At 41.8% G+C, this 25966-nt stretch overlaps 2 protein-coding genes across 3 annotated transcripts in view; one reads left to right on the top strand and one right to left on the bottom strand.

Moving 5' to 3' along the window:
- On the bottom strand, window positions 576-7261 carry FAM206A (family with sequence similarity 206 member A). Of its 2 annotated transcripts, XR_310243.3 has the most exons (7): window positions 7084-7261; window positions 5407-5458; window positions 4688-4817; window positions 1843-1919; window positions 1690-1759; window positions 1374-1598; window positions 656-1115 (listed from the first exon to the last, which is right to left on the bottom strand). XR_310243.3 is itself a non-coding variant. In XM_005684281.3 (6 exons), the coding sequence occupies exons 1-6, from the start codon at window positions 7178-7180 to the stop codon at window positions 1437-1439; spliced, it is 588 nt and encodes a 195-aa protein (XP_005684338.1). In that variant the 5' UTR covers window positions 7181-7261; the 3' UTR covers window positions 576-1436. The 2 variants fall into 2 exon arrangements, 1 of the variants encoding a protein (XP_005684338.1); XM_005684281.3 differs by having other exon boundaries at window positions 576-1598.
- The window catches only part of IKBKAP (inhibitor of kappa light polypeptide gene enhancer in B-cells, kinase complex-associated protein), a 57334-nt gene continuing 38830 nt past the window's right edge, over window positions 7463-25966 (top strand). Inside the window, exons 1-12 of the mRNA XM_018052561.1 lie at window positions 7463-7722; window positions 11159-11321; window positions 11717-11869; window positions 13527-13608; window positions 14247-14327; window positions 17327-17412; window positions 18261-18357; window positions 18696-18786; window positions 19904-20027; window positions 20985-21078; window positions 23950-24180; window positions 25536-25706. Coding sequence (XP_017908050.1) covers window positions 11172-11321; window positions 11717-11869; window positions 13527-13608; window positions 14247-14327; window positions 17327-17412; window positions 18261-18357; window positions 18696-18786; window positions 19904-20027; window positions 20985-21078; window positions 23950-24180; window positions 25536-25706 — 1360 coding nt within the window. The 5' untranslated portion in view covers window positions 7463-7722; window positions 11159-11171. The remainder of the gene's footprint in view (window positions 7723-11158; window positions 11322-11716; window positions 11870-13526; window positions 13609-14246; window positions 14328-17326; window positions 17413-18260; window positions 18358-18695; window positions 18787-19903; window positions 20028-20984; window positions 21079-23949; window positions 24181-25535; window positions 25707-25966) is intronic.

Genomic DNA, 25966 nt, shown 5'->3' with positions numbered 1-25966 from the left:
CTATATGGGGACCTTGGACAGCAAAGTGATGTCTCAGCTTTTTAATATGCTGTCTAGATTTGTCATAGTTTTTCTCCCAAGGAGCAAGTGTCTTTTAATTTCATGGCTGGAGTCACTGTCCACAATGATTTTGGAGCCCAAGAAAAGAAAGACCTTGTCACTGTTCCATTTTTTCACCATCTATTTGCCATGAAGTGATGGGACCAGATGCCATCTTCGTTTTTTGAATGCTGAGTTTTAAGCCAACTTTTTCACTCTCCTCTTTCACCTTCATCTAGAGGCTTTTTAGTTCCTCTTCACTTTCTGCCATAAGGGTGGTGTCATCTGCATATCTGAGGTTATTGACATTTCTCCCGGCAATCTTGCTTCCAGCTTGTGTTTCATCCAGCCCAGCGTTTCTCATGATGTACTCTGCATATAAGTTAAATAAGCAGAGTGACAATATACAGCCTTGAGGTACTCCTTTCCCAGTTTTGAACCAGTCCATTGTTTCACATCCGGTTCAGAGTGCAAGCAGGGGTGGGAAAGGGATAACTTACAACTTGAACAGCAAAAGATGATGGAAGTCCAAAAGAATTTACACATCAATGATAACTTTTATTTAAAAAGAAATATTTGTATGTTTGTATGCGTTGCAGCCCTTAAGGAAAAATAATAATTTAAAAAGCACTTTTATTTGAAATTCATTGTAATATATAATCTTAAACCATAAATTCATAGATTTTTGTTTCTTTAAATATGAAAGCTTTTTTTCTGTTCAAAGGCATCTGTGTCTTTGAATTATAATAACTTCTTCACTGCTTATCCTGTAACTGAAGTGTGAGATTGAGTGACCACAAATAAACGTTATATAACACCACATGATAATACTTGCATGTTAGCAAAGCCCCTTTCAGGCCTTTTCATGTGTCCCCCATTAAGAAGCCAGTGCTACATTGTTCAGAGCTGAAGGCCAACCTGTAGGAACAGAGAAGGCAAACTACACCCTTGCCTCTTCTTGGTAACGTAACAGACCAGACGTTTTGGTGGTGTCACACTGAAGCAGATTGGGGAAGAAAGGCTGGTTGTTTTTCAGCTTCAACATGATGGAAAATTGAGGCAAAAACAATTACCATCTGTAATATTCAAACAGAATTATATCAAAACATAGTAGTTATTAATGGGCTACAGGATGATGAGTAAATTTTTCCTCAAAATGCTTTGTTGGTTTTTAACCAGGAAAACATCTCTTGCTTGCACTTGTTAGAGAAAAGCAAGAGGACAGAGTGAGTGAGTACATGGGTAATCAGATATGGGAGGCGGAAGACAGAGTTGAGGCTTGTTATGCAAGACGAAGAAAGGAAACTCGGTCAGGCTTTCAGATCGGGCCTCACCCGCGGTTCTTCCTTGGTGCACGGACTGGCAGGCCAGGTAAGGACAAGGAGGCAGCGCTGCTTTCACTCCGCCTCAGTCCTCGCCCCTCGTGAGGCAGCTGTTGTGGCTTTGAGGCGTTTCACCACAACTTCTTCATACTCCTTTTGTGTCAGTAACCCTTCTGTTATGCTTTTACTTTCTTCAAATTTGGGCAACACAACTGCAATGTAGCCTTCGGTAGACGGCTAGAAAGGAAACAATATTTAATGTTGTTGAATGATACAAAAATCAGATAAAAAGTACTGGATGGGCTCCTACTTCCCCAGCCCTTTTTACCTTCTCTTGAAGAATAGATGGTTTATGGAGAATGTTTTCATTCACTTCCATCAACCGTCCCCTAACACAGCTAGTTTAAAAAAAAAAAATTGTTTTGAAGAAAAGTATTAACCTCCTTTCTTTCTCCAAAGTTGTGGTTCAAAAGTAACTTACCTAGATATGGTATATTCTTCTCCATCTGAGCAGTAAATCTTACACAGAGGTGCAAGTTCTGTGAGAAACTGTGCCCCCTGATAATAAAAGGGAAGAAAAATTAATTCATGTACATTCTCATTTTTCTTTGAGAGGCAGCCCTCAGTGTTACAATAGCATATATTCCTGGAATTTGTGTTTTAAGTAAAAATGAGTGAAGTACAGAAAAAAACATTCATTTCTTCAAATATTCATATATTAAATGCCTGCTACGGGTCAGGTAACATCCTAAGCTCTAGGGGAAAAAGCAGTCAAAGACACATGTGGTAATAGTTTAGTTACATATTAAGAATATATTTTATCTTATTATATGTTATATTTAACTGTATATGAGAAAGCTCCATATATCCAAGTGTAAATATATCAAAAGGACAGGGAAATCTTATCAATAAACAATATAAAATCTAATATTATAGCAAACAACAGCAATGTCATACAGGTAGTTTCATTAAGATTCCCACTTATTTTTATATTAGAACTATAATAGATAAAGGGCTTCCCTTGTGGCTCAGCTGGTAAAGAATCCGCCTGCAATATGGGAGACCTGGGTTTGATCCCTGGGTTGGGAAGATCCCCCGGAAAAGGGACCAGCTACCCGCTCCAGTATTCTGGCCTGGAGAATGCCATGGATAATAGATAAAAGATAACAGATAAAAGGCCATGGATGATAGATAAAAGATAATAGATAAAAGGACTTCTTTATTAGGGTCAATCACGAAGGCTTTTTGAAGAGGGATCTTTGTTCTAATTTTTTTTTAAATGCACTTTAAGGAAAATGTGGAAAACAGAAAAGTTTTAAATAGCAGTTAAGAGTAATTTACTCCTTACCCTGTCTCCCACTAGTGTATACTGAATTTTGACATTAATCTCTCTGAATGTCATGGCACAGTTTTAGTTTGACGTTCTCCACTGTACGGATATATCTGGAGAGGTTCTGACAAATACCTACAAGAAGGCTCATAGGAAATGGATGTAAGCATGTCTCATGTGTTGTTCTTTTCTTCCAGGAATTTTTACTGCAGTGAACATTTGAGGTCTAGATACTGTTCTTTAGGGCCTCTTTACCACTCACAGTATCATTAGTATTCAGGTGTTGTTAGCACACGCTTCACTTCTCTGGCATGTGCTGACTCTGTTTCAAAATACTAGTCATTGTGACCCCCCACTTTTGAGAGAAGCAGTTAGGGATGTATCCTAGATGGTTTCTCTGCCACTGGGTCTGTGTCAAAAAGAAGTGTGTTTGTTGTCACCTCCCTTAGGAGAATAAATGATGAGCAGTGCTGAGATCCAATGCAGGTCCCTCTCTGTTCCTCAGTTGTAACAATGGTGTTACTGTTTTGACAAAGATTTATCACAGGAACATCAGAAGCACTAACTGTTACTTGAAGTTTGTAGATTTCAAAGAATGGTCCATGCTTTTTAAAGTCCATTTTCTTCTTGAATGAGGGGGGAAAAATCAATAATTATAAGATAGGTTATTAGAGGCCTTTAGGCCTAGTATAAATGAGGGTCTTATAGAACAGTGAGGGTAATTAGCAGAAACTCTTTGTATGAACTCAGTAAATGAAAATCACTGCAGATGGTGACTGCAGCCATGAAATTTAAAGACATTCTTTGGAAGAAAAGTTATGACCAACCTAGACAGCATATTAAAAAGCAGAGACATTACTTTGCCAACAAAGGTCTGTTTAGGCAAGGCTATGGTTTTTCCAATAGTCATTTATGGATGTGAGAGTTGGACTGTAAAGAAAGTTGAGCACTGAAGAATTGATGCTTTTGAACTGGTGTTGGAGAATACTCTTGAGAGTCCCATGGACTGCAAGGAGATCCATCCAGTCCATCCTAAATCAGTCCTGAATGTTCACTGGAAGGACTGATGTTGAAGCTGAAACTCCAATACTTTGGCCACCAGATGCGAAAAGCTGACTCATTTGAAAAGACCCCAATGCTGGGAAAGATTGAAGGCAGGAGGAGAAGGGGACGACAGAGGATGAGATGGTTGGATGGCATCACCGACTCAATGGACATGAGTTTGAGTGAACTCCGGGAGTTGGTGATGGACAGGGGGGCCTAGCGTGCTGCAGTCCATGGGGTCGTAAAGAGTTGGACATGACTAAGTGATTGAACTGAACTGAAGTCATCCACTCAAACTTCACCATCTGGGGTCTTTGTCAAGATATTTTAGTATGGTATTGAATTGTCCTTGGTGTGATACCCTCCTTTAATATTAATAATATTGGTCTTACATAGAGTTGTAGAGGATAGAGGTAACATTTTTCTATAACTGAACACTCTTTGGAGGAAGAAGGTATCGCTAGATGTGTACTAAACTGGCAATGATTTAGGAATGGCAAGTGATATGAAGCAAATACTGTGTATTTTCTTAAGACTGATTTTTTTTTTCACTACCCCAGAACTTTTTCTCTTTTAAATTCACATGTGAAAATATGTGACAAAAAAGCACTGATCTAGAGTTTATAAAATTTGACATACTGGTTTAATAAAATTAGAAGGGACAAAATATCTTCTTATATTGGGATTAGAGTTGTTCTTTCAAAGGCCCACTTTCTCCATCTTTTATCCCGGGGATGGTAGGGATGGTGGTACAGAACCTATATGACAGATAATATTCCTTTTGAAATACCTTATCTTTTTGGTCTGAAAATTTGAAGTTCAAGGTGATTCTTAAAATCATCTCTTAACTGCCAGGGAAGTATGCTGAGTATATATTGCTGGTTATAAGACTGACTGGCTCTATCATTATTCTGACAATAGAGAATTTAAGTAAAGAAATACAGGTACATACCCGCTTAAATTTCCCAGAGACTTTGTTCTGAAGTCTGCTACAGTTGGTACTGATTTGATAAGAAATGCTTTTAATTGTTTTTCCACTTTGAAGAACTGGATGAGATCCTGCCAACGTGATGACACATATTCTACGAGGAGCAAAAATTGATCCTATATTATTGCATGGTGTAATTCTTCCTCCTATAACATAGTATTCCTGCTGGCACTAGAAGAGCTGAGCTGACATTTGTTTAGTCAACGTATCATTCCTTCCCCACCCACCCCTCCCCTGCACTTTTTTCCCCAGCTACTATTGGAGCTTAACTGAAGAATACAATAATAAAAATGGAGAAAATGGGACTGAATTTCCTTCCCCTAGAAGGGTAGCGTACCAAGGTGTTTAGACAGCACGGAGACATGCCCATATGCACATCAGCGTTTCCACCCTGGCCCTCTCCATGAGCTCGGGCAATTCCATGGTTAGGCACAGGCTGGTTACTTGAAGTAGTAGCTGACTAAGGGTATGGTCCTCCATTTGGATGTCTGAGTAATCAAGTTTACTTGTTTAATGTAAGCATTGAAAAACTCATTCTTGTCAACCAAATGCCTATTATATATATAATACGATCTCAACACAGTTGAAGATAATAATTAGTGAATATTCAGTACAAGACCATACCAGGCTACAATACCAGAAAAAAATTTTTTTTAATAATTTAAAATTTCCAATTTGCTTACCGGTTAGAGTGCTGTAGTATACAGTGGTCTTCACAGGGTTTTCCTTTGACATCTAGAAGAAATGAATGAGTCTATGGCTCTTGAGTCAGTATTTACTGCCACTGTGTGCTACTTTCTTTGGTTCGTTAAGATAGTTAATTGTGAAGACTAGATACATATGTCACTGGTATCCCCTCATTACTCAAAAAGATACACCTAAAGGCTTCCTATAAAGAAGTTAAAGAAATCTGGATGGAATCATTCATTCAATGTCAAAGTGATGTTAATTCTTTGCTCCATCTTGTTTTATTCTCACTTTAAATGATTATACTCGTTATTTCTATTAGGAAAGAAAGTGATGATTAGTGATGCATCTTTTTAATATAGTAGCACATGTTTTCCTGGTCAATTTTAGAGTGAGTAACTCATCCTGGTTTGCCCAGGACTGTCATGTTAGCACTGAAAGTCATGCATTCCAGGATAGAATAGATAGATTCCTCAATCTAGGATAAACCTGATGGTTGGTTACACAAAGTTTGGCCAATAAGACATATGCTATTATAAAATATTTCAATATTGCAAAAAACGATTACACCTATTATCCCTGAATGAATAGAAGCAAGGATGTGGAGGAGGGTCCCCAGTGATGGTCCCATCACTCTTATTTGAAGGGACACAAAGCTCTCCAATAGGATATCTACTTGTAAGTGTATGTTAGTATCTCAGTCGTGTTCGACTCTGCGACCCCATGGACTGTAGCCCACCAGGCTCTTCTGTCCATGGGATTTTTCAGGCAAGAATACTGGAGTGGGTTGCCATTCCCCTCTCCAGGGGATTTTCCGGACCCAGGGATCAAACCTGGGGTCGCCTGCATTGTAGGCAGATTCTTTACCACTGAGCCACCAGAGAGTGGTGAAGAGTAATAGATTCTGCTTTCTTGGTGTTCAGTAGCTCAGTTGTGTCTGACTCTCTGCCACTCCATGGACTGCAGCACACCAGGCTTCGCTGTCCTTTACTATCTCTGGGTGTTTGTTCAAACTCATGTCCATTGAGTCGGTGATGCCATCCAATCACCTCATCCTGTCACCTCCCCCCCCCCTTCTCCTCCTGCCTTCAGTCTTTCCCAGCATCAGGGTCTTTTCCAATGAGTTGGCTCTTTGCATCAGGTAGCCAAAGTATTGGCGCTTCAGCATCAGTCCTTCCAATGAACATTCGGAGCTGATTTCCTTTAGGATTGGCTGGTTTGATTTAGCTGTCCAAGGGACTCTCAAGAGTCTTCTCCAGCAACACAACTGGAAGCATCTGCTATCTAAACGCCTCTTTCTAACCCACCTCTTTTCTCACTCCCTATGCCTCTAGCTTAGTTTCGACCTGATTGTTTAAATCATTTTATGGTGCACTGAGTCCCTTAAAACCCTTTAGGTACTCAAGGAGATTGCAAGCCAGTTCCTATCTCCCTCGGAGACCTCACCTTAGACTATCGTCTTCCCCCAAGTAACCCACCCTCCTGAACTCGCACTGCACTCGCCCTCCCCAGAATGCACTCTGCTCTTTTGCCAGGTCTCTGCAAATACCATTCCCTTGGCCTAGAGGGGAACAAAGATCCAGTTCCTTTTGCTGTGGGGAGAGTGCGCGTGGCTTATGATCTGTCATATTGCCAAGGGGGCCCAGGAGAGACGAACATCATTCCCCACTTACCCGCTTTGTACCAGCGAGTAAAGTAACGATCCACAAGCGACGGCACCGCAGGCTCAGCAGCCAGGGCAGCCTCAGGGTCCTCGGGCTCGGTAGTCATGGCGACCTCCAAGGCTGCAAACCCCGCCCTCCGGGACCCGGACACTTCCTCCCGCGGGCCCAGGAGTAGGGCGTCTTTCCGGTGTGTGGCCCGAGACACGCGGTGTGCGCATGCGCGCTGCTCCTCCGCTCCCGCGGGCTCCGCCTACCAGCCAAATTTTTGAGTTTAGGCATCTGACGTCAAAGCAAAGGTCAAATACAATAGGCTGGGCAGGAAGACGCAGCCGTAGGGGGCGGTGGCCAGCGCAGCTCCTCACGGTACTTCTCTGGGCAACGGAGAAGGCTGGCCACGCCCCCTCCTCCTCGTGACCTCACTCCCGCGCAGCTCCGCTAGGGTAGAGGCTGGAGTTGCTCGCTCGTTAGGGTCCCGCGGCTAGCATCTCCGAGGCCCCGCTTCAGCCACTACTGGAAGGGGTCGAGCGGCACGGCGACAGAGTGCACGCCGCGCGAGCTCAAGAGCAGCGGACAGAGGCGAGTGCGCGACCCAAGGCGGACGCACAGCTCTTTGGGGGAGGTCCTCGGGGCCCTCGGAGTGCGGCGCAGGTGAGCGCTCGAGCGGCCTAGGTGGGGTGGGGAGGGTGGGAGGCACAGAAACGGGCCCAGTCCTCCAGAGGGTGTCCCGATGAAGAGATTGCCCGAGCGCTCGGCCGCTGCCTGCTGCAGGCCCCAGAGTGAAGTCCGGCGTGACCACCTCTGCGCTTGAGCCTTGAGTTCTCTGCCCGACTTGCCACCTGCTGCACCCGCGGCCATCAGAGGGCTCCACGCGGCGTGGCAGGCGGGGAATGACCTGCTGCTTCCCGAGCCGCGCGCTTTACCCAAGCTCCGGATTCCTTGCAGGGGCGGGCAATATAGCTGAGCCAGTTAATGCACCAATTAAAGTCTAACAATGCGCTTGAGAGATAACGGGTCGGAGAAGTTCAGATGATGTGTTGCGAGCCCCTTCGGGCACCTGCGACTTTTTTCTTGGAAATGTCGTCCGTGTGCTTCTCCATGTTATATGGTATCCTAGGTGGCCCTCTCCCCTGTGACCTCTGTGGAGGCAGTGACTGTAGTCATTTCTTGTCCAGAATTAACACTTAGAAAGTGCTCAGTCAATGTTGGATGTAGCCAATGGTAGGGTTACGTACTATGTAAAGGATTCAAACGGTACATTGACAGGCAGGGCAGTAAGTAGTGAATAGTTTACTATGAAAATGTGGGCAAAAGGAAAGCAAACACTGTTTCAACTTGAAGAACAGACAGTAGAAATGCCATGTCCCCAGCGGGGAAACTAATTTGGTCGAGAATAGTAAGCCATTTAACAAGTTGCATTTGATGTGCATTTGAGAAATCCTTGTAATAACAGTAGAAGGTTGAAAATGTGAGTTTAATGTTCAGTTTGGGGAGGGTCAGGGCTAAACATTTAGATCTAATAAGCATATTAATGATCTGTTTGGTACTTATAGTCATGGACATGATAATTAGATAAGAAGTGGATGGATGAGGAGCAAGGGAAGAAAATAGAGGCATTGTCAGAATTTCAGAGAGGATCCAAGCTTGAGATCTTTAGCAGGTTAGCAGGCTGAGAAAGGATGAGTCATTGAGGGCAGGGGAGTTGGAGATTGCAGATGTAAAAAAGAAGGGACTGATAAGCCGAGTTCCTGGGGAGTTTGGAGGGTTCTCCTTTCCTGGTCTTGAAAAGGAATAGGACACTTCTGAGAAGATAAAGGAATAAAGATGATGGATGTGAAAATTTAGAGAAGTTCATTTTAAGGCTGGGAAGGTTGGGGAGAAGGGGGATGAACGATGAGCTGCCCTTGGCTGGTGATATTGAAAGCTCAGTGATTTGAGAACTCAGGTTGTTTGCTGTGTCTGTCAGGGTCTAGGCAGGAAAGCAGAAAACACACTGTATTTCAACAGAATTTAATAGGAAGAAGTGGTTAAGTAGCTCCTGGAAGAACAAAAAGCAGAAAGGAACAGTGAAATAACTGAAAAGTAAACGAATGAAAGTTACAACACTTAGGTAGATCTGAGGCTCCAAACAAGGGAAGCCATTGGGGTTGTCATGACTTAACCTTAGATGAGCGAGATTGTAAAGCTGGTATTGATAACTCCGGAACTCAGAGGAGGAGCTCCGTGTTAGTAGATGTCAAGCACCTGGAGGGGCACCTGTCTGGTTAAAAGTGCTGTTACCTCTGGGGTGGTTGTTACCAGACTCATCCTGGGAGTGCTAGAGACTGGGACCAAGGGCCCCTAGAAGGAGGAGGGTCCATTGCTGGGGTGGCATTGACTGGAACAGCAAGGTTACAGGAAAAAGGGAGTCCTCAGTTCCTTGTGCCTTTACCTTCCAAATTATTATGCTGGGTCCAGAGGTTATTGATGAATAGAATGCAGGTTTACAGAAAGACATTTTGATGATCTTATCATGGCAACAATAACAGCATAATTAGCTAAACCAGCATGAAGTACATCTCATCCCCTGTCGCCTGTTTTCATCTCTTGCTGCTCCTTGTTTACCCACCTCTAGCCCAGACATTCTCTCGTCTCATATCTTCGTGTCCTTTCAGATCTATGTCAGTGGTCATCTTTGTGGTGTCTTTAGATGAAAGATAATGTAATTTTCATATTCTTTGAAAAAACACAAGCTTTCTGTACAGGATTAGATCTAAATTAAAAGTTTGCCTGATAGAATACAGGTTCAAATAATTCCCAGAAATTCTTAAATATATATGTCATGAAACCTTACAAAACCATTGTTTGCCTTGCTTCTCTTCCTCACTTCTACCATGTGTGGTCTTGCTTTCCTCTTAACTCACATTTTATGTTGCCTCATTCAAACTGCGCTTAATCTGCTATGTAGTATAAGAAGTGACTTGTGTTTATTCTTTCATTGTCATATGTACAAAAGGCAAGACGAGAAAATTCACCTTGGATTAAGGTGACAATTAGGCCAGTGTGGTCTATGTAATTGTCACTCCTAACATAAGTTAGGGAATTCTACTTATAAACCTTAAAGCGGTCTGGATATAAATATTAGCATATAAGCTTTGGCTCAGAGGATAAAGTGTCTGCCTGCAAAGCAGGAGACCCGGGTTCGATCCCTGGGTTGGGAAGATCCCCTGGAGAAGGAAATGCCAACCCACTCCAGTATTCTTGCTTGGAGAATCCCATGGACAGAGGAGCCTGGCAGGCTACAGTCCACAGGGTCGCAAAGAGTCGGACACGACTGAGGGACTTCACACGTGCATTAAAGCACGTCTGATTTTGCCTAAACCAAAGTATGTTTCCTATTGATCATTCGTTTCTCAGCTTTTCAATTGCCCTGGTGAAAACCAGACCAGAAAAGTGGAGCTGCGTGAAGCAGTGATGTCAGGTTATCTAGCTCCTCCAGTTGTTGCTCGTCGTTTTGAAGGATCCTATTGTAATTTCATAGTGTCTTTTCTTTCTCAGAGCAGTAAATGCTTTTCTTTATTTCTATGTTTGATTTCAATTTTAACTTTTTAATTAAGATAAAAAGCCAGTTTAAAATAGGTGGTGATATTAAAGTAATTGTATTTTCTCCAGCTGCCAAGTATGTATACATGTAGATTTTTATGCAGTGTTGTAAATCTGTGAAGTTACAAAGATATCCTCATGTGCAAAAGTAACATGTTTTCTCATTCATTGTGTTCTTAGCTTCCTTGCAAAATAACTGATGTTAAATCTTTTTTGAAGAAAAGACTCTGAAGTTGAGAATCTTGCCTCTTCCAAAGAGTGAGAATGTAAAACAGATTTCACAGCCTCACTTTGTAGACTCTAGATTTAAACAATTGGTTGGGTTTCTACCACTTATCTCTCTGTGGGTTCAGATTACATCTTTTTTTTTTTTTTTCTGGTTATTCTGACTTCTTTGCTCCCTGAATCATTTTGCTTGTACTGGAGTGTCATTTGTTGTTATAAAGCTGTTTCTATTTCTCAGAGAAATTAAAGCTTCATTAAGGGTATTTGTACTTTTTTTTAGGCATTGCTTCATCATGAGGAATCTAAAGTTACTTCGGAGCCTGGAGTTCAGGGATATTCAGGCTCAAGGGAAACCACAGTGCCTCTCTCTCCGAGCCGAGCAGGCGACAGTGCTCATCGGCTCAGAACATGGACTGGTAGAGGTAGACCCTGTCACGAGAGAGGTAAATTATTGATGGAGGTTATTTGGGTGAATTCTGATATCTCCCCTTAATTATATTTTGCTACTAATGTATTTTAGGTGATGACATTCTTAGTCCCTTTTCCCCAGACTGTAGATTTTAGAAAATCGTGGTTTTTAGCTTCATGTTTTATTGGATATCTCCAAAGAGACCAGGTATTTGTTTTATGTTTGCTTGGCAAAAGAAGCATATTAACTGTTTTCTTTGTTAAAGATGGTAGTGTTGTGATATTTCTCAAGTGAAAGTTTGGATTTTAATCTAGGAAAATTTTTTTGAATTATAAAAGAAATATTTTAAAAAATGTTTTACTTCTAGAAATGTTATGAATTGTTCTTGAAAGTAGTTTGACTTAAGTTGCTTGTTTGTCTTGGTGAAAGGTGAAAAATGAAATTCCTCTGGTGGCAGAAGGCTTTCTCCCAGAGGATGGAAGTGGCTGCATTGTTGGTATTCAGGACTTGCTGGATCAGGAGTCTGTGTGTGTGGCCACAGCCTCTGGAGATGTCCTGCTTTGTAATCTCAGCACACACCAGGTAAGCAAGAGACCGGGGAGGAGGAAATCTCAGGCATCCTCAAACATCTTTTTTTTTTTTTTTTTTTTTTTTAACATGTCACTAGTTTTTCGTAGATGTTTAAAATATCGGGAGCCATGATATTTAGGCATTTTGCAAATTAGAGTCTTTGCATTTTACAGTTCTTTACGGAAAATTGTTGGCATGGTTCTAGCTGTGTTTCAGGATTCTTCTTAAACTCAGTTTTGTCTGCTGCATCTATTAATTAGAACAATGAGAGCATTCCAGATAAGAACAAAACCTCAAACCCATTCTTGTGTGGTATGGCTTACCTCTTGCTACACTCCGATCCTGAGGTGTAACCCTTATTTCTCAGTTTAGGAAGTCTTTGGGATGTTTAGTGGGCTCATGTTTTCTGTTAAGAACGCTGAATAGGCCTCTCTTTGATGATTGACTGTAGAGTCCCTGAACTACAGGTACTAAGATGATACATTTTCATTTTGTGCACATTTTATGACTATCAGAAGTGATAGATTTCAATGACTTGCCTCCTTCTCTACTCTAGCATAAGGCTGAGTTTCTGAATTTCTTTACTCGCCTTGATAGCTTTTTAAACTTCAATGATAACTCCCTTAGCTGTGATCTCTAACATTGATGTGTCACAAGAGATTACTAATCATGGGATAATAATAACAGCTGGCATTTATTAAATGTTTACAGTGTGCCAGGCACTTTTTAAAGTATTTTTTCATGCAAAATTACATGAATTTTGTAATTTTTCTTTATAACCTTAAGAGGTAGGTGGTTGTTTTCTCATTCTTCAGAAAAGGAAATTGAGGCTAGGCCAAGGGCAAACAGTTTTCAGGTGAGATTTGAACCCTGGCAGTCTAAATCTGGTACCTTTGCTTTTAACGGTTCCAGTTAGTACAATAATAGATCTTCCTCTTAGTTCATGGTGAGAAACATCAAAGCCATCCAGTAGAAATTGGTATTTCTCACATTTAAAAGATATGCTTTTACTTGTAAAACATTTTGTAGAACTTTTCCCTAATTATTGAGCTCCTGTAATCCGCTGGTCTCCATCAGATGGTGCCGATCTCCCTATTTATGGCATCAGAGTGTCTGTAAGACAGAATCCATGTTCCTTCTTGTCCTTATCAGACGGTTCACTGTTTGCCAAATTCCTTTTTAGCCTCACCTCCCACCCCCATCGTCCCTGTGTATGTGTATACCTTATGCTTTACTGGCAGCTGATTAACTGCTCTTTTTTATAATTTTATGCCTTAACACCACATTTTTCCCCCCAGTCTCTTCTTCCTAGCCCTGTTTCTGCCCTTTAAAGCACCTCCTCAGAGAGGCTTTCCTGAACTCACCTGGGCCATTTGTGATTCTCTGCTCTGAGTCCCCACTTAATTCCTGGAGACCTCAGTTACAGCCCTCACCCTACTGTAGAGGCATCTTTTATCTCCTTAAGGGGAGGAGTGGAGTGGCCGTCATCACATCCAGTCCCCATGATCTGTATCACGCCTGGTCTTTTGATACCTGTTACTGAACAAATGTTTACTGCTTAATTTCACCTTGGTGTGTTGTGAAATATTTTGATTAAGGTCATAATAAACATTTATCGGGGCGCTTATATTTTCATATTTCTCTTAACATTTTAAAATGTCTCTCTCAGCTGGAATGTGTCGGGAGTGTAGCCAGTGGTATCTCTGTCATGAGTTGGAGTCCTGACCAAGAGCTGGTGCTGCTTGCCACAGGTAAGCATGTCACCAGTCCCTAACTCGTGACTTTATAAGACATGACTCCTGACAGCTCAAAGACTTTAAGTTTTAGGGTGCTTAGATTTCAAAAAAATGTTTCTTAAAACAATTGAGGTAAGTTTTACTTCTTAACACATTGTTTTAAAAAGTTGCTGCAAAGTCTGTAGTTACAGTTTAAAATGTCAGCAATATTTATTTTAATACACTCTTAAGAGGAAGAGTTGCTGTATAAAATAAACTGATTCTGAAAACTGCTCTTCCAGTCCTTTTTTTGTTTTCCTATAAGTCTTTTCATTCCGGCTGAGATCCTGTAAACTAGCACCCTGATGAGTTATACACTCAAAGCAGTATCCTGGTGACTGAAGAGTTGCAGTTAGTGGAGGAGGAAGGGCTGTGTGCACTTTTATGTTAGCTTGACATACAGAAATAGCCTAGACTAAGCACCAGCTGATTTACCCAGGCAGAACTTTGTTTTTTTTAATGAGAGTCAGAACATTTTGAATGAATTCTGTCTTCCCTATTTCAATTACAAATTCTTCCACTTCAGCTCTGTGTCTTGCAGTGCTGTAGATACTTAACGGAACAGCAGATTTGTTAAATGAGAACAAAATCGTACTTGTTTGTGCTCCTTCAAGGTCAGCAGACCCTAATTATGATGACGAAAGACTTTGAACCAATCATGGAACAGCAAATCCACCAGGATGATTTTGGTAAAAGTAAGTATAACTTTGTCGGAAACATTTTGTGACTTTTCTTGCAGACTGATAGTCATAAGCCCAAACAGCTGTAAAGCTTAAACCCTGACTTAATTATGTGTCTGATAGCCCAGTTCCTTTAGTTCATTCCAGCTCTTAAAAGGCATACCTCTGGCGGCTCTTCAGGTCTGAGAGTTAGCTTTGTCAATAACCTGGGAAATGAAAATCTGTGCTTATAGATTGGGTTGTTATTGCCCAAACCCATGATGGGCTTAGTCATGGGGTTTGATGAAAAGAACTATGCTGGCTGGAATAAGGAGAGCATTTCTGATACACAGTTTGAGGGAAAATACAAGAGAGGTGGGATAGAGAGCTAACTTCTGTTCCTATTGATTAGTCCTGAACCACCAGATTGTTTTCTTGCACGGGTCTAGCTGAGGTGAAATGGGCACTAGGCTGTGGAAGTGTTGAAAAGAGTAAGAGTAGAGATGCTTCTTGAGGCTAAGCAGCTCTGACCAACTTGAGGGTACCAGGTAGCTGGCTTCATTGAGGAGAGGAATAGGGGCGATGGTATTTTAACTTTTGCTGAGTTCTCACCTCCTGTCTTCTCATTCAGCCAAATAAGAAGTCGTTTAGAAAATTGCTGCTCATTTTTTCATTCAAAAATAATTTGTTTTTTCAGAAATAATGTTTGAGTAGGTACTGTGACCCCAGCAGTGTGTTTGGTACTGTGGCTAAAACTGCTTTTCCCTTAAGGGGTCCTGTTAGTTCAATAATAACAGAACACTGCAAGTATTAGGGTAGCATAAGGAGAAGAAGGGAGTCATGGGGAGGGAAGACTTCCCAGAGGAGGCCAACTTGAGCTGAGCTCTGGCTTATCCGGTGTCGGGTAGATGAGGGTTGAGGGTGGGGGAGTGGTCCAAGTAACTGAATCAGTTCTTTCCAAGGCAGGGATGTTTCACAGAAGCCTTTAACACGTCTTGGCTGATTCAGGCAACTGTGAGTACTTCAGCATTACTTAGTGACTGGATATGGATGTGGAATGAAATAAAAGGGAGAGATTTTGATTAAGTTTGATAGAGAATTTAGACATTGAATTATAGGAGATCAGTCATTAAAGGTTTTGCTGATGGCACAGATGATTGGTGGAAGAGGGAAGAGACTGGAGACAGGGTGACCTGGTAGGAGGCTGCTACAGGAACCCAGGTGAGAGATGAAGGTGGGTCTGGGACTAGAAAAGGGGAAAAATGGAGGGACGTTTTGATTCTCAGTGAAGATAGGAATGCATTTTTTGGAATTATGAGAAACAGTTTTGGAATATATGTGCCTGGTTCCTCTTTTGCCCTAGCTAGTTTGAGAAATACCAGTTTAGAGAATGAAACAAATAGGCTTTGGGTATATAAGGTGAAGGAGAAAGTTTAGTTGGACTGTAGCCAGAAACTCAGGTTGTAAAAATAAAGATGCCAGTATCTGAGAGGAAAGGTGGGGAAGTGTGGTCTGTAAGAGGTGGGTGGTGAGTTCTATTTTGAATTTGTTTAAGGGCCATATGGGGTCACCACATGAAGCATGTGAATTAGAAGGGGCTGATGCTTAGCAGAAGCCAGAACTGTGGGCTGGGAGTCATTGACAGAAGCTACAGTTTTACTAGCTCAGGGAGCAGCTATGGTGCTGGTCTAGGGTCCAGGGTGGGACTCCGGGGCATCCAGCTTTGAGGATGGTCATAGAGGTTGTCGTAGAGGTAAGAAGGACACAGCTTTGCATGGGAAAGCGCGCTTTTGTTCGTCCTGCCAACTTCATAAGTCTGATGGAGTATATCAAAGGAGGAGGAGTCCAAGTCAGGGTCTTGGGTCTTAGAAACGCATTTGTCAGTACAAAAAGTCACTGTGTGAAGTCGTGAATAGATATTTTTCTTCTAACTTGTTCTGTAAAGAGCTGGATAGTAATGGTTTTCATCTTTACAGGCCATGTGGTCTCTGTTGGAACTGTCCAACTATGCTGACGTAGTGGGAAAGCACTAAAAGATAATATGTAAAGAAATGGGTTTGGCTGTGTTCCAATACAAGTTTATTTGTAATGATGCAGGCTGTAGTTTGCTGATTTCTGCGGTAGTCCCATCACTTATCATCCGAACTCCCACTGGGAGAGGTTTTTGGCTTCCCTCCAGACCCTTTACCTCTTTGTGGAAACCTTTGCACGGAAACCCAGGGGCATGCCCCAGGCTAGGCACCACTGTTTGAATACAGCAGCAGGGCGTGCCCTGTGGTGTGACCATACAGTGCTTGGATGTGCCCAAGCAGAGCGGACAGGAAACGGTCCTGCCAGCCCGTAATTCACAGACATTCTAAGCAGCCCTGCTTTAGCACTGTCAGCATCAGTTGCAGGGAGGAGGTATTTGGTTCCTGAATCTGATGGATGCTCTCAAGGACATCTCTGTCGCACCTCTACATCTGGAGGATGCCAGACCCTACTTCCAGGAACAGAAGAGCTGCATCATTTCAGCAACTCTGACTTTATGTTTTACGTAGTAAGCTCAGCATTATGATTTAAAAAGAAGCCCAACCTGAAAGGTAGAAGCCCTGCGATATAATTTTGGCCTCTGTCCCTGGGGGCTCTCGGTTTCTGTGAGGAGCTGAAGTCCGTAATCTGTGATCTCCATCACTAGCAAGGAGGTTGGATACATTTAGCGAATCGAACATTTAAAATTGGGATTTTAGTACCAGCATGTTTTTGTTATCCATGGCGGTATCACATAGATTTTTCGTGTTTCATTCTTCTTACTTGTTAAGTGCAATAGATTACTGACTCTCATCAAGGGAATTTATATATGATGGCAGTAATGCTCCCAAATAAGGGTATTTCAGAGTCTTCAAAATCACTGAGCATGTAATGTGGAACATAGGTTTTAACATCTTGACTGCTGGCCAGTTTATTAAGGGTCTCAGAGGACCCAACTTCATCCGTTACCTTTTGTTTTTTAGCTTATTGATTGCCTAGCATGTTCTCACTCAATTGTTCTCTAGGCAAGTTCGTCACTGTTGGTTGGGGCAGGAAGGAGACGCAGTTCCATGGATCTGAAGGCAGGCAAGCAGCTTTTCAGATACAAATGGTAAGGTTGGTCTGATGGATAAAGAACTTTGTTTGGAACAAATAGAAGTTCTGCTACCCACCAGGAACTCTTGGGTGTCCAGTTGTTATAGAAAGGGATCCAGCTGCTTGCTGCTCTAAAGTCAAGGATGAGGCAGGGTTGGTAGAAAGGAAAGTTTGCTTTATTCCGGATGCTGACAACTGAGAGGAGGAGGGGGGCACGCTCCTGTCCAAAGGCTGGCATTCCTTGCCCCCCAGCGCCACCTTTCTGAGTTAGCTTTTGCTGGAAGGTGATGAAGGCTGCCCGGGTGGTCACTGGTCCCCAGCCCCACAGAACCGGCTTCTGTCTTCAAGGCTTTCAGGACTAAGACGGAAGTGGCACTTGAAACCTTTCTTCCTTCTGTGCTGCGGAACGAGGCGCTTATCCATGTTTTCATTGTGGCTGCTGCCTTATCTCCTCTGGCTGTTCCTTGCCCACCTTCCTCTCATCTTCATTCTTCTGTGCACTGTTGCAAAACTCACACAGTAAATAACATGCTACTCATTCAAATTTAGACAAACATTTATTTCTGAATATAGTTACCTGATAGATTCCTTACTTTAATATTTGTAATATCTAGATTTGCAGCTCTTTCTCTATTGCTGTGCTTAGAGGCCACTTTCTAATGCCCAGAAAAGGATTTTGTTTTGTTTTAGGATGAGGATTTCTGGGTCTAAGGGCCCATTGAATAGGGTTCCTGAGGATTCTGTGAAACTCATTTTCAAGTAGCTTAAACCTATATAAAATATTTAATTTTAATAGCCTGAGGCTGGTTAGATTCTAGATCATTTAAGGCCCCCAGTAACATCTGTGTTTTTCCCTCTCTTTAGCACGAATCTGCTTTGCCCTGGGATGACCATAGACCTCAAGTTACCTGGCGTGGTGATGGGCAGTTTTTTGCTGTGAGTGTTGTTTGTCCAGAGACAGGTATGGAAATAAATTGCTGCAGTTAAATAAAACTTACTTAGCTCCGGGAGTTTTTCTGCCTTTTGCTCCGAGGGTTTACTTTCATTGCACATGACGTAACAGTGTGCTGCTTTAGGTGCTAAATGCATAAAGAACTAAGCATTAGAAGAGTTCCTTGAGGCTGTTTGGTCCAGCCTCCTACATGTTAGATACAACTTTTTAGCAAGGTTAATCTAGTTGGCTTTGTAAAGCCATGACAGTTTTTATTAAGAAGGAAGACGTTTGGAAGTTCTGACTTGAGATTTATCACAGTGCTCCAAGTTTTGTTGTCATTTCTTCCCCCTCTTTCTACTGCACAGGGGCTCGAAAGGTCAGAGTGTGGAGCCGGGAGTTCGCTTTGCAGTCAACCAGTGAGCCTGTGGCTGGGCTGGGACCTGCTCTGGCTTGGAAGTGAGTGGGAGAAGGAGCCTTGTAACTTCTTCCCCAGAGAGAACGAGGGTGGGGGTGGTGGAACCTATTGAATGTAGGTATTTATAAATCACAAGAGGATAATTACATGTTCTCATTTGACTATAAGCCTGTAACTTTCTTAGTTTTCTGAAGGCTGAATGTGGTTTGAGTAGTAGATTCTGAGCTTCCCAGACCTCATCATTGCAAGGCCCACACGTTTTGTAGCTGTAGGCCGGGCCTACAGGAATCCACTGTGTAAAACAGAAAGTGGTACTTAGAAGGGAAGTCGCAGTCTGCAAAGTTCGGTAGGGCAGCAGAGCTTTGGTGAAGACTGGGAAAGGGACTTCCATTCTCTGCACAAGCTCCCACACTAAGGGGACCTGTTCGCTGAGGAACAGGCAGGCTGGATTTGGGCCCAATTCACCTGTTGGCCCAGTACCCTTTTGCAGGTCACACCTTCTTGTCATACTTGGCTGTCCTGATTATAAATAGAAGAAGTAGCTTCTGTCTCAGAAGCATCTGTTATAGGCAAAATCTAGGTCTCTAGATTTTAAACATCTGTTTCCCACCAGTGTTTGAGTGGCAATTGGATGATAGTACAAAGAGAGAGATGTATTTAAATTAAAATTCTAGAGACAGATAAAAGCAAGATGCAGCGATCAAGCTATTTTCAGTAGATTGAGAGGTCTTTAAGACTACTTACCTGAGCATTACTGAATGCATGGACTATTACTGAATACATGGAATATTACATGGAATATTACTGAAGACATGTAATTGAAGGAGAAGTAGGTTGTGGCTTTATTGGACATTATGCTGGGAATGGTTTAAATAGTTTATTGGTATTTTTCAAAAGTCAGCCAAGTGCAGTCTAAATCTGTGATGCTTTTGGGCAAATAGAATCTTTGGGTGGACAAATCAGGAGAAGGCACTGCCTGCTCTGGGTAGATTTAGTTCCACACTAGGGTGACTGCTTGCCAGGAAATACAGAATTTAAAACTTCCTTGGATGGAGGCTTCTTGTTTTTGTAGAAAAAAATTGTTTCTTTGAATTTCATCTTGTTCTTCGCCAGCGCAGTGAGCTTCTGGATGTTCTGACACTCTGGGTTTGCTTTTAGGCCCTCAGGGAGTTTGATCGCATCTACGCAAGATAAACCCAATCAACAGGATGTTGTGTTTTTTGAGAAAAATGGACTTCTCCATGGACAGTTTACACTTCCTTTCTTCAAAGATGAGGTTAAGGTAGGTGCCTTAGTTCTTTCACCATCAAATTTAGAGGACTGTCCACAGCTATAGAGAAAGTTTCTATCTGATATGGGTGTGTAAACAGAAGCCCCAGAATAGATAATAACAAAAGCAGTGACTACCTATGACTGAATTTTTTATTTTGCAAAACAGAAGTTGTTTTTCTTAAGGAGGTTTTACAGGGGAAAAAATGGCATTCTTTCCACACACTAGATAAAAACACAGAAAAGAAATAGAACTGCTAGTTTTTATTGTTTATTTTGACAAAAGCATAATTCTTCCAGTGATAAAGATACTTGTCATTTATAACGTTTAATCCTCAAGAAGGTTGTGTACCATTTGGATCTTTGTGGGATCAGAAACAAATCATGATAATTTTTAATTATGTAAAAAAATTTTAAATATAATAAAGATTGAGAGAAGTGTTTAATGAACTCCCATGTACCTATTACTTACTTTCATCAGATACATACCAGCATTTTGCAAAATTATTGTCATCTATTCTTTACTCTCTGGCCTACATACATACATACACACACACAGACACACACTTTGTAAAAATTCCCTAGGATTTTAATTCTAGAAATCATATTGTCAATATTCATTTCTCTAACAGTTAAGAACATTTTTCATTATGTAACCACAATTCCATTATCACACCTTACAAAATTAGTAATAATTTCTTAATATTATCCAATGCCTAGTTTGTAGTCAAATTTCCCTGATTGTCTAAAAATATCACCTTGCATTTGGTTAAGTATTTAACTGCATTTTTTTAAATGTCCTTTACATGTGATGACAGATTTAATAACTCCATAGGTTAATAATTTACAGCTAGGGATCGACTCACGTGTGGAATTATTTGACTTGTGAGAGTAGGACATTTAGCTCTTACAAAGATTTTGAGATAAATATTTAGTTAAAGGCCAGTGACAGGTCTTTTTTCCCTCCTAGGTTAATGGCCTTTTCTGGAATGCAGATTCCACTGTGCTAGCAGTTTGGCTGGAAGAACTTCAGAGGGAAGAAAATTCATCTCTAAAAACCTATGGTAAGACAACACCGATATCTCAGCCTTCTGCCCCATACAGTGTAGTTGAAAGTAGTAGGCTGTGGAGTTTCCTTTGTCCCTTCCACTTAGTCTTGTAATGGATCAAAGACAACTAAGCAGGGAGGTGGAGATGAGAGAGTGGTTATGGAATTTTCATGGGATGATTTCATGAGATGAGCTTTTCATGGGATGATTTCAGTTATGTATCAGGCAGGGTTCCCTAGAGAAATAGAAGCAGGGTAGGCTGACTATTTGGAAAATTAGTGAAGAGTTGATGTTGCAGTCTTGAGTCCAGAATCTGTGAGACAAGACAGGCCCACAATCTGGAAACTCAGACAGGATTCTCTGTTACAGTCTTGGGGCAAAATTTCTTTTTCTCTGGGAAGCCTCAGGTTTTGCCCTTAAGGTCATAAACTCTTTGGATGAGATCTGTCCGCATTATGGTCCGCTAATCTGCTGTACTTAAAGTCAGCTGATTTGAAAGTATAATTGCATTTGCAGAATACCTTCCCAGCAACATCTTGACTAGTATTTGATCAAACAGCTAGACACTATAGCCTAGCCAAGTTGATATATTGGATAACCAAGTCATTAGTGCTTTTTCTTCATGGATGATATTACTGTAGCAAATCAGGATGCTGGCCAAAGGAATACGGTGGAAGTGAAAGAGAAATGAGGTTAGATATAAGTAAGAATCTTCTATAGATTTTAAGTTGTAAATCAAATAGTAAATATTGTTTTCAGTATATATGTAATATGTGGAAACATTAGAAAATAAAGATGGGAAGAAAAAAGTTCTTCCATAATTCTATCACTCAATAATAGTCATTATTAAAATTTTCTTGTCTTCCTAGGTTTTATGTATAGCTATAATCTCATTTTTGTTAAATATGTATGATACCTCCAGGTTTCTAGCTTGCTTTTACAGTGTGTCTCAAACTATTTCCATTTCAGATATGTGTATCATTTTAAATTGCTATATATTGCTTTATGCTACCGTTTATTAAATCCTATTTTGTTAGGCATTTAAAGTTTTGTCATTTTTCACTATGATCAATAGCAGTATGCTGAACATTTTTTTCCATAAATCTTTTCTTTTATTTTCTGAGTGGCTTTCACAGTTTTTAATCGATAGAACTTTAGCAGAAATGTTATTTGGGAGTTCATTGATTCATTCATTCACCACAATAGTTCTCGACCCTGGCTGCAACTTTAGGGAAAAAAATGCTATCCAGGCCTCATCTCAGAGTTGCTTTCAGTGTGTTATAGTGGAGAATATACATCGATATTTAATTTTATTAAGAGCTTCCAGGTGATTTTTTTTTTTTAAGAAGCAGCCAGAGTTGAGACCTGCTGATTCACCAGGTGTTAATGGCTCGTCTCCTGTGATATGCTCACAGGGAAAGTGTTAGTGCAAGAAGAGCCACAATACCTGTCCTTACAGAACATGAGTGTGTGATCTAACTTAACCCAAAGCTCGGTGGAAGTATTTATAATAACCTGGTTCAAGAACTAGGTTGGATTTGCTGTGATTGCTGAGTTAAAAGTTAGTGATCGGGAGATGCTTAAAGAAAAGAAATTCCTTAATACAATTAAAATATTCATTTATGTATGGTGGTGGTGGTGGTTTAGTCACTAAGTCATGTCCAACTCTTTTGACCCCATGGACTGTAGTCTGCCAGGCTCCTCTGTTCATGGGATTCTCCAGGCCAGAATACTGGAATGGGTTGCCATTTCTTTCCAGGGGATCTTCCTGACAGAGGAATTGAACCCAGGCCTCCTGCATTGCAGGCAGATTCTTTACCAACTGAACCATCATTTTTGATAGCTATCATCTGTTTAATAAAAGTTGGCTGTGATATGATTAGGTGTTTGTTTTTTTTCCCCCAGCTTTATTGAGATCTAATTGACATGTAACTGGTACGTTCAGGAGGTATAATGTGATGATTTGATACATGCATATACAGTGAAATGTTTACAACAATAGGTTGATTAACTCAATCTTCACTTAATAGAATTATCATTTTTTGTTGTTGTTATGGTGAGGCCATCTGAAATCTACTCTCATAGCAACTTTCAAGTATACAATACAGTATTATTAACTGTAGTCACCAGACTATACATTAGATCCCTGGGACTTAAAACGGAAGGTTTATACTCTTTGACCAGCTTCTTCCTGCTTCCTGCACCCTGCAGGTTTAGGTCTTGCTCTTTTAAGAGATGTTGAAAAGGGTAATTTCATATAATCTCCCATGGATTTAACTGCATGCAGAACAGCTAGAAGAAAATAAGAAACATCTTAAGCATAATGCAGCGTAATGATGCTAGTCTAGTGCTCTTGGGCTGGGCATTTTAATCTAACGGCCAAATTTTCTTTCTAAGTCTTTATGAAAAAACAGCTCACTGAGGCCCTGTCCTATTTTGGTAGCTTTCCATCCTAATGATCATAAAGTGTGAAGGTAGAGGCAAAAATGAACGTGTGTGCTCCTGGCCTTACTGATGCTTAACATTTTATCCTCATGAAAAGCTATGCTTTTCACAGTTTTTTTATGTTCACTTTGCTGGTCTTTTAATATTTATTTTTATCTGATTGACTCTGCCAAGTCTTGGTTGTGGCATGTGGACTCTAGTTCTCTGATCAGGCATCAAACTCAGGCTCCCTGCATTGGGAGCATAGAGTCTTAGCCACGGGGCCTTCAGGGAAGTCCTGCTTTAACAAGTATTGTTAATATTGTTATCTTAACGAAGAGGCTGCGCAGAAAGGGTCATTTGAAAAAGAAAAGTGCCTCCCCATCCCTCTCTAGCAAGTGGTGCGAAGTCTGGCCCCCTGCCCTCTGCCTCTGACGGCCTTCATTTCGTTTTCCCCTGCAGTTCAGCTCTGGACTGTTGGAAACTATCACTGGTATCTCAAGCAAAGTCTGCCCTTCGACACCTGCGGGAAGAGCAAGATCGTGTCTCTCCTGTGGGACCCAGTCAGCCCATACCGGCTGCACATTCTCTGTCAAGGCTGGCATTACCTCTGCTATGACTGGCACTGGACGACTGACCGGAGCTCGGGAGATAATTTGAGTGACATGGCAAATGTGGCTGTTATCGATGGAAGTAAGGAGCTGAAGAGTGTCTGTGGGCCCGTGAGGGGCCTGAGCTGGGGGCTTGCACATGTGGTGGTTTGACTGGAACTGGGGGATTTTTGTTCAGTTGATTATTCTGGTTGTTCGCTTTGTTTTCACTTGTGCTTTTGGTTTGGTTTGAATGGGAACACTCTTCGCTGAGGTGTGTACTCCCCTGAGAACCATAGTCTCTCCTCCCACCCACCTCCCCCAACTCCCTGTTGTACTGCAGCCATGACCTCTACATATTTACTTGTCGGAACTTTGAAGACATTGACATTTCTGACCTCGGGTCAAGAGGAAGACTGCAGTAGGCTTGTGGCATCACTGTGTCAGCCTTGTTTTCGTGCCCTGACATAGAGCTACCTTGACCCTCGCAGCATTCTGTTACGTTGCTTTGTTTTTTGATAAATGCTCGTTAATTACATACCTTTCCAGGATGTTCAGTTCAAGTCATGGACATCTACGTAGTTCAAGGATGGGTTTGGTGTTTTTTAATTAGGTTGAGGGTGTTTGTTTACTGAGGGGGAAGAAACAGGAAAGCCGTAATCCCCTGAATAGACAGTTCATTTATTGTGATGACATAAAGGAAAGCTTGCGTCTAAGATTGTAATGTGAGTTGGTGTGCCATTTATGTTCTATGTAGTAGTCACGATACTGGTTTTGCAGTCATACGTTCTGTATAGAGGACTTAAGCAGATATGCCTTGTTCCCAGATCCATGCACAGGGAAGTGCTTTAAGGATTTTGGTTTAGTCTGGCTTGGTTGCAGGCCCAGGGTTAAAGCTAGAACTCTGACCTTTTGGCCTGCTTGCCCTAGTCCCTGGCACCTGACTCTCCAGGCCCAGAGATGGGACTGCTCAAGGCCTGGAGGTAGCCAGGCCTATCGTCAAGGTCTGATAATAGCCAGATACAGACAGAGCCCAGATACTTGGTTTTCTCCCCTCCAGTGTATTTAAGCTGCTGCTGCTGCTGGTGCTAAGTCGCTTCAGTTGTGTCCGACTCTGTGCGACCCCATAGACAGCAGCCCACCAGGCTCCCCCGTCCCTGGGATTCTCCAGGCAAGAGCACTGGAGTAGGTTGCCATTTCCTTCTCCAGTGCATGAAAATGAAAAATGAAAATGAAGTCGCTTAGTCGTGTCCGACTCTTAGCGACCCCATGGACTGCAGCCTGCCAGGCTCCTCTGTCCATGGGATTTTCCGGGCAAGAGTACTGGAGTGGGGTGCCATCGCCTTCTCTGGTATTTAAGCTAATTCATTATAAAAACAGCAACGGTTGCTTTTAAAAATGGCCTTGTTTTGCATTTTGAGCATGCATGCATCTAACCCTCTTCTCTCTCGCTCCCAGACCGGGTGCTGGTGACGGTCTTCCGGCAGAGTGTGGTTCCGCCTCCCATGTGCACCTACCGGCTGCAGCTCCCACACTTTGTAAATCAGGTCATGTTCTCGGCACGCCCTGAAAAGAGTAACGACCTCGCTGTCCTAGATGCCACGAACCAGATTTCTGTTTATAAATGTGGTATGTTCAGAAACTGTTAATCAGGATGTTCTGAATCACATCCCTCCTACACAGAAGCAAATTATAGTTTGGTGTTGCCTTTGCTCTAGGGCTTCCAAAAATTTTGAAGTTTATAATTAATATCATACTATCGTGCTATTTGATTGACCTGTAGGGTTTTGGGGGGCAGGGATTCAATCCTACTCTGGCTGAGAAGAACAGTTCCTTGTGCTTTATTGAAGTTGAAAGGTTAGTTATTTAAGAATAGTACTCAGCTCTAG

Source organism: Capra hircus, chromosome 8 (assembly GCF_001704415.2).
Source record: "Capra hircus breed San Clemente chromosome 8, ASM170441v1, whole genome shotgun sequence".
In the NCBI taxonomy this organism is placed as follows: Eukaryota; Metazoa; Chordata; class Mammalia; order Artiodactyla; family Bovidae; genus Capra; species Capra hircus.
This window is presented reverse-complemented; position numbering and strand designations above follow the sequence as displayed.

Excerpts from the sequence above, each read along its gene's own strand:
- FAM206A (XM_005684281.3), bottom strand. The coding sequence starts at position 7,180 with ATGACTACCGAGCCCGAGGACCCTGAGGCTGCCCTGGCTGCTGAGCCT. Across the intron at positions 1,760-1,842 it reads GAAGAATATACCATATCTAG|CTGTGTTAGGGGACGGTTGA; the intron begins GTAAGTTACTTT and ends TTTTTAAACTAG. Across the intron at positions 1,599-1,689 it reads CATCTATTCTTCAAGAGAAG|CCGTCTACCGAAGGCTACAT; the intron begins GTAAAAAGGGCT and ends TTTCCTTTCTAG.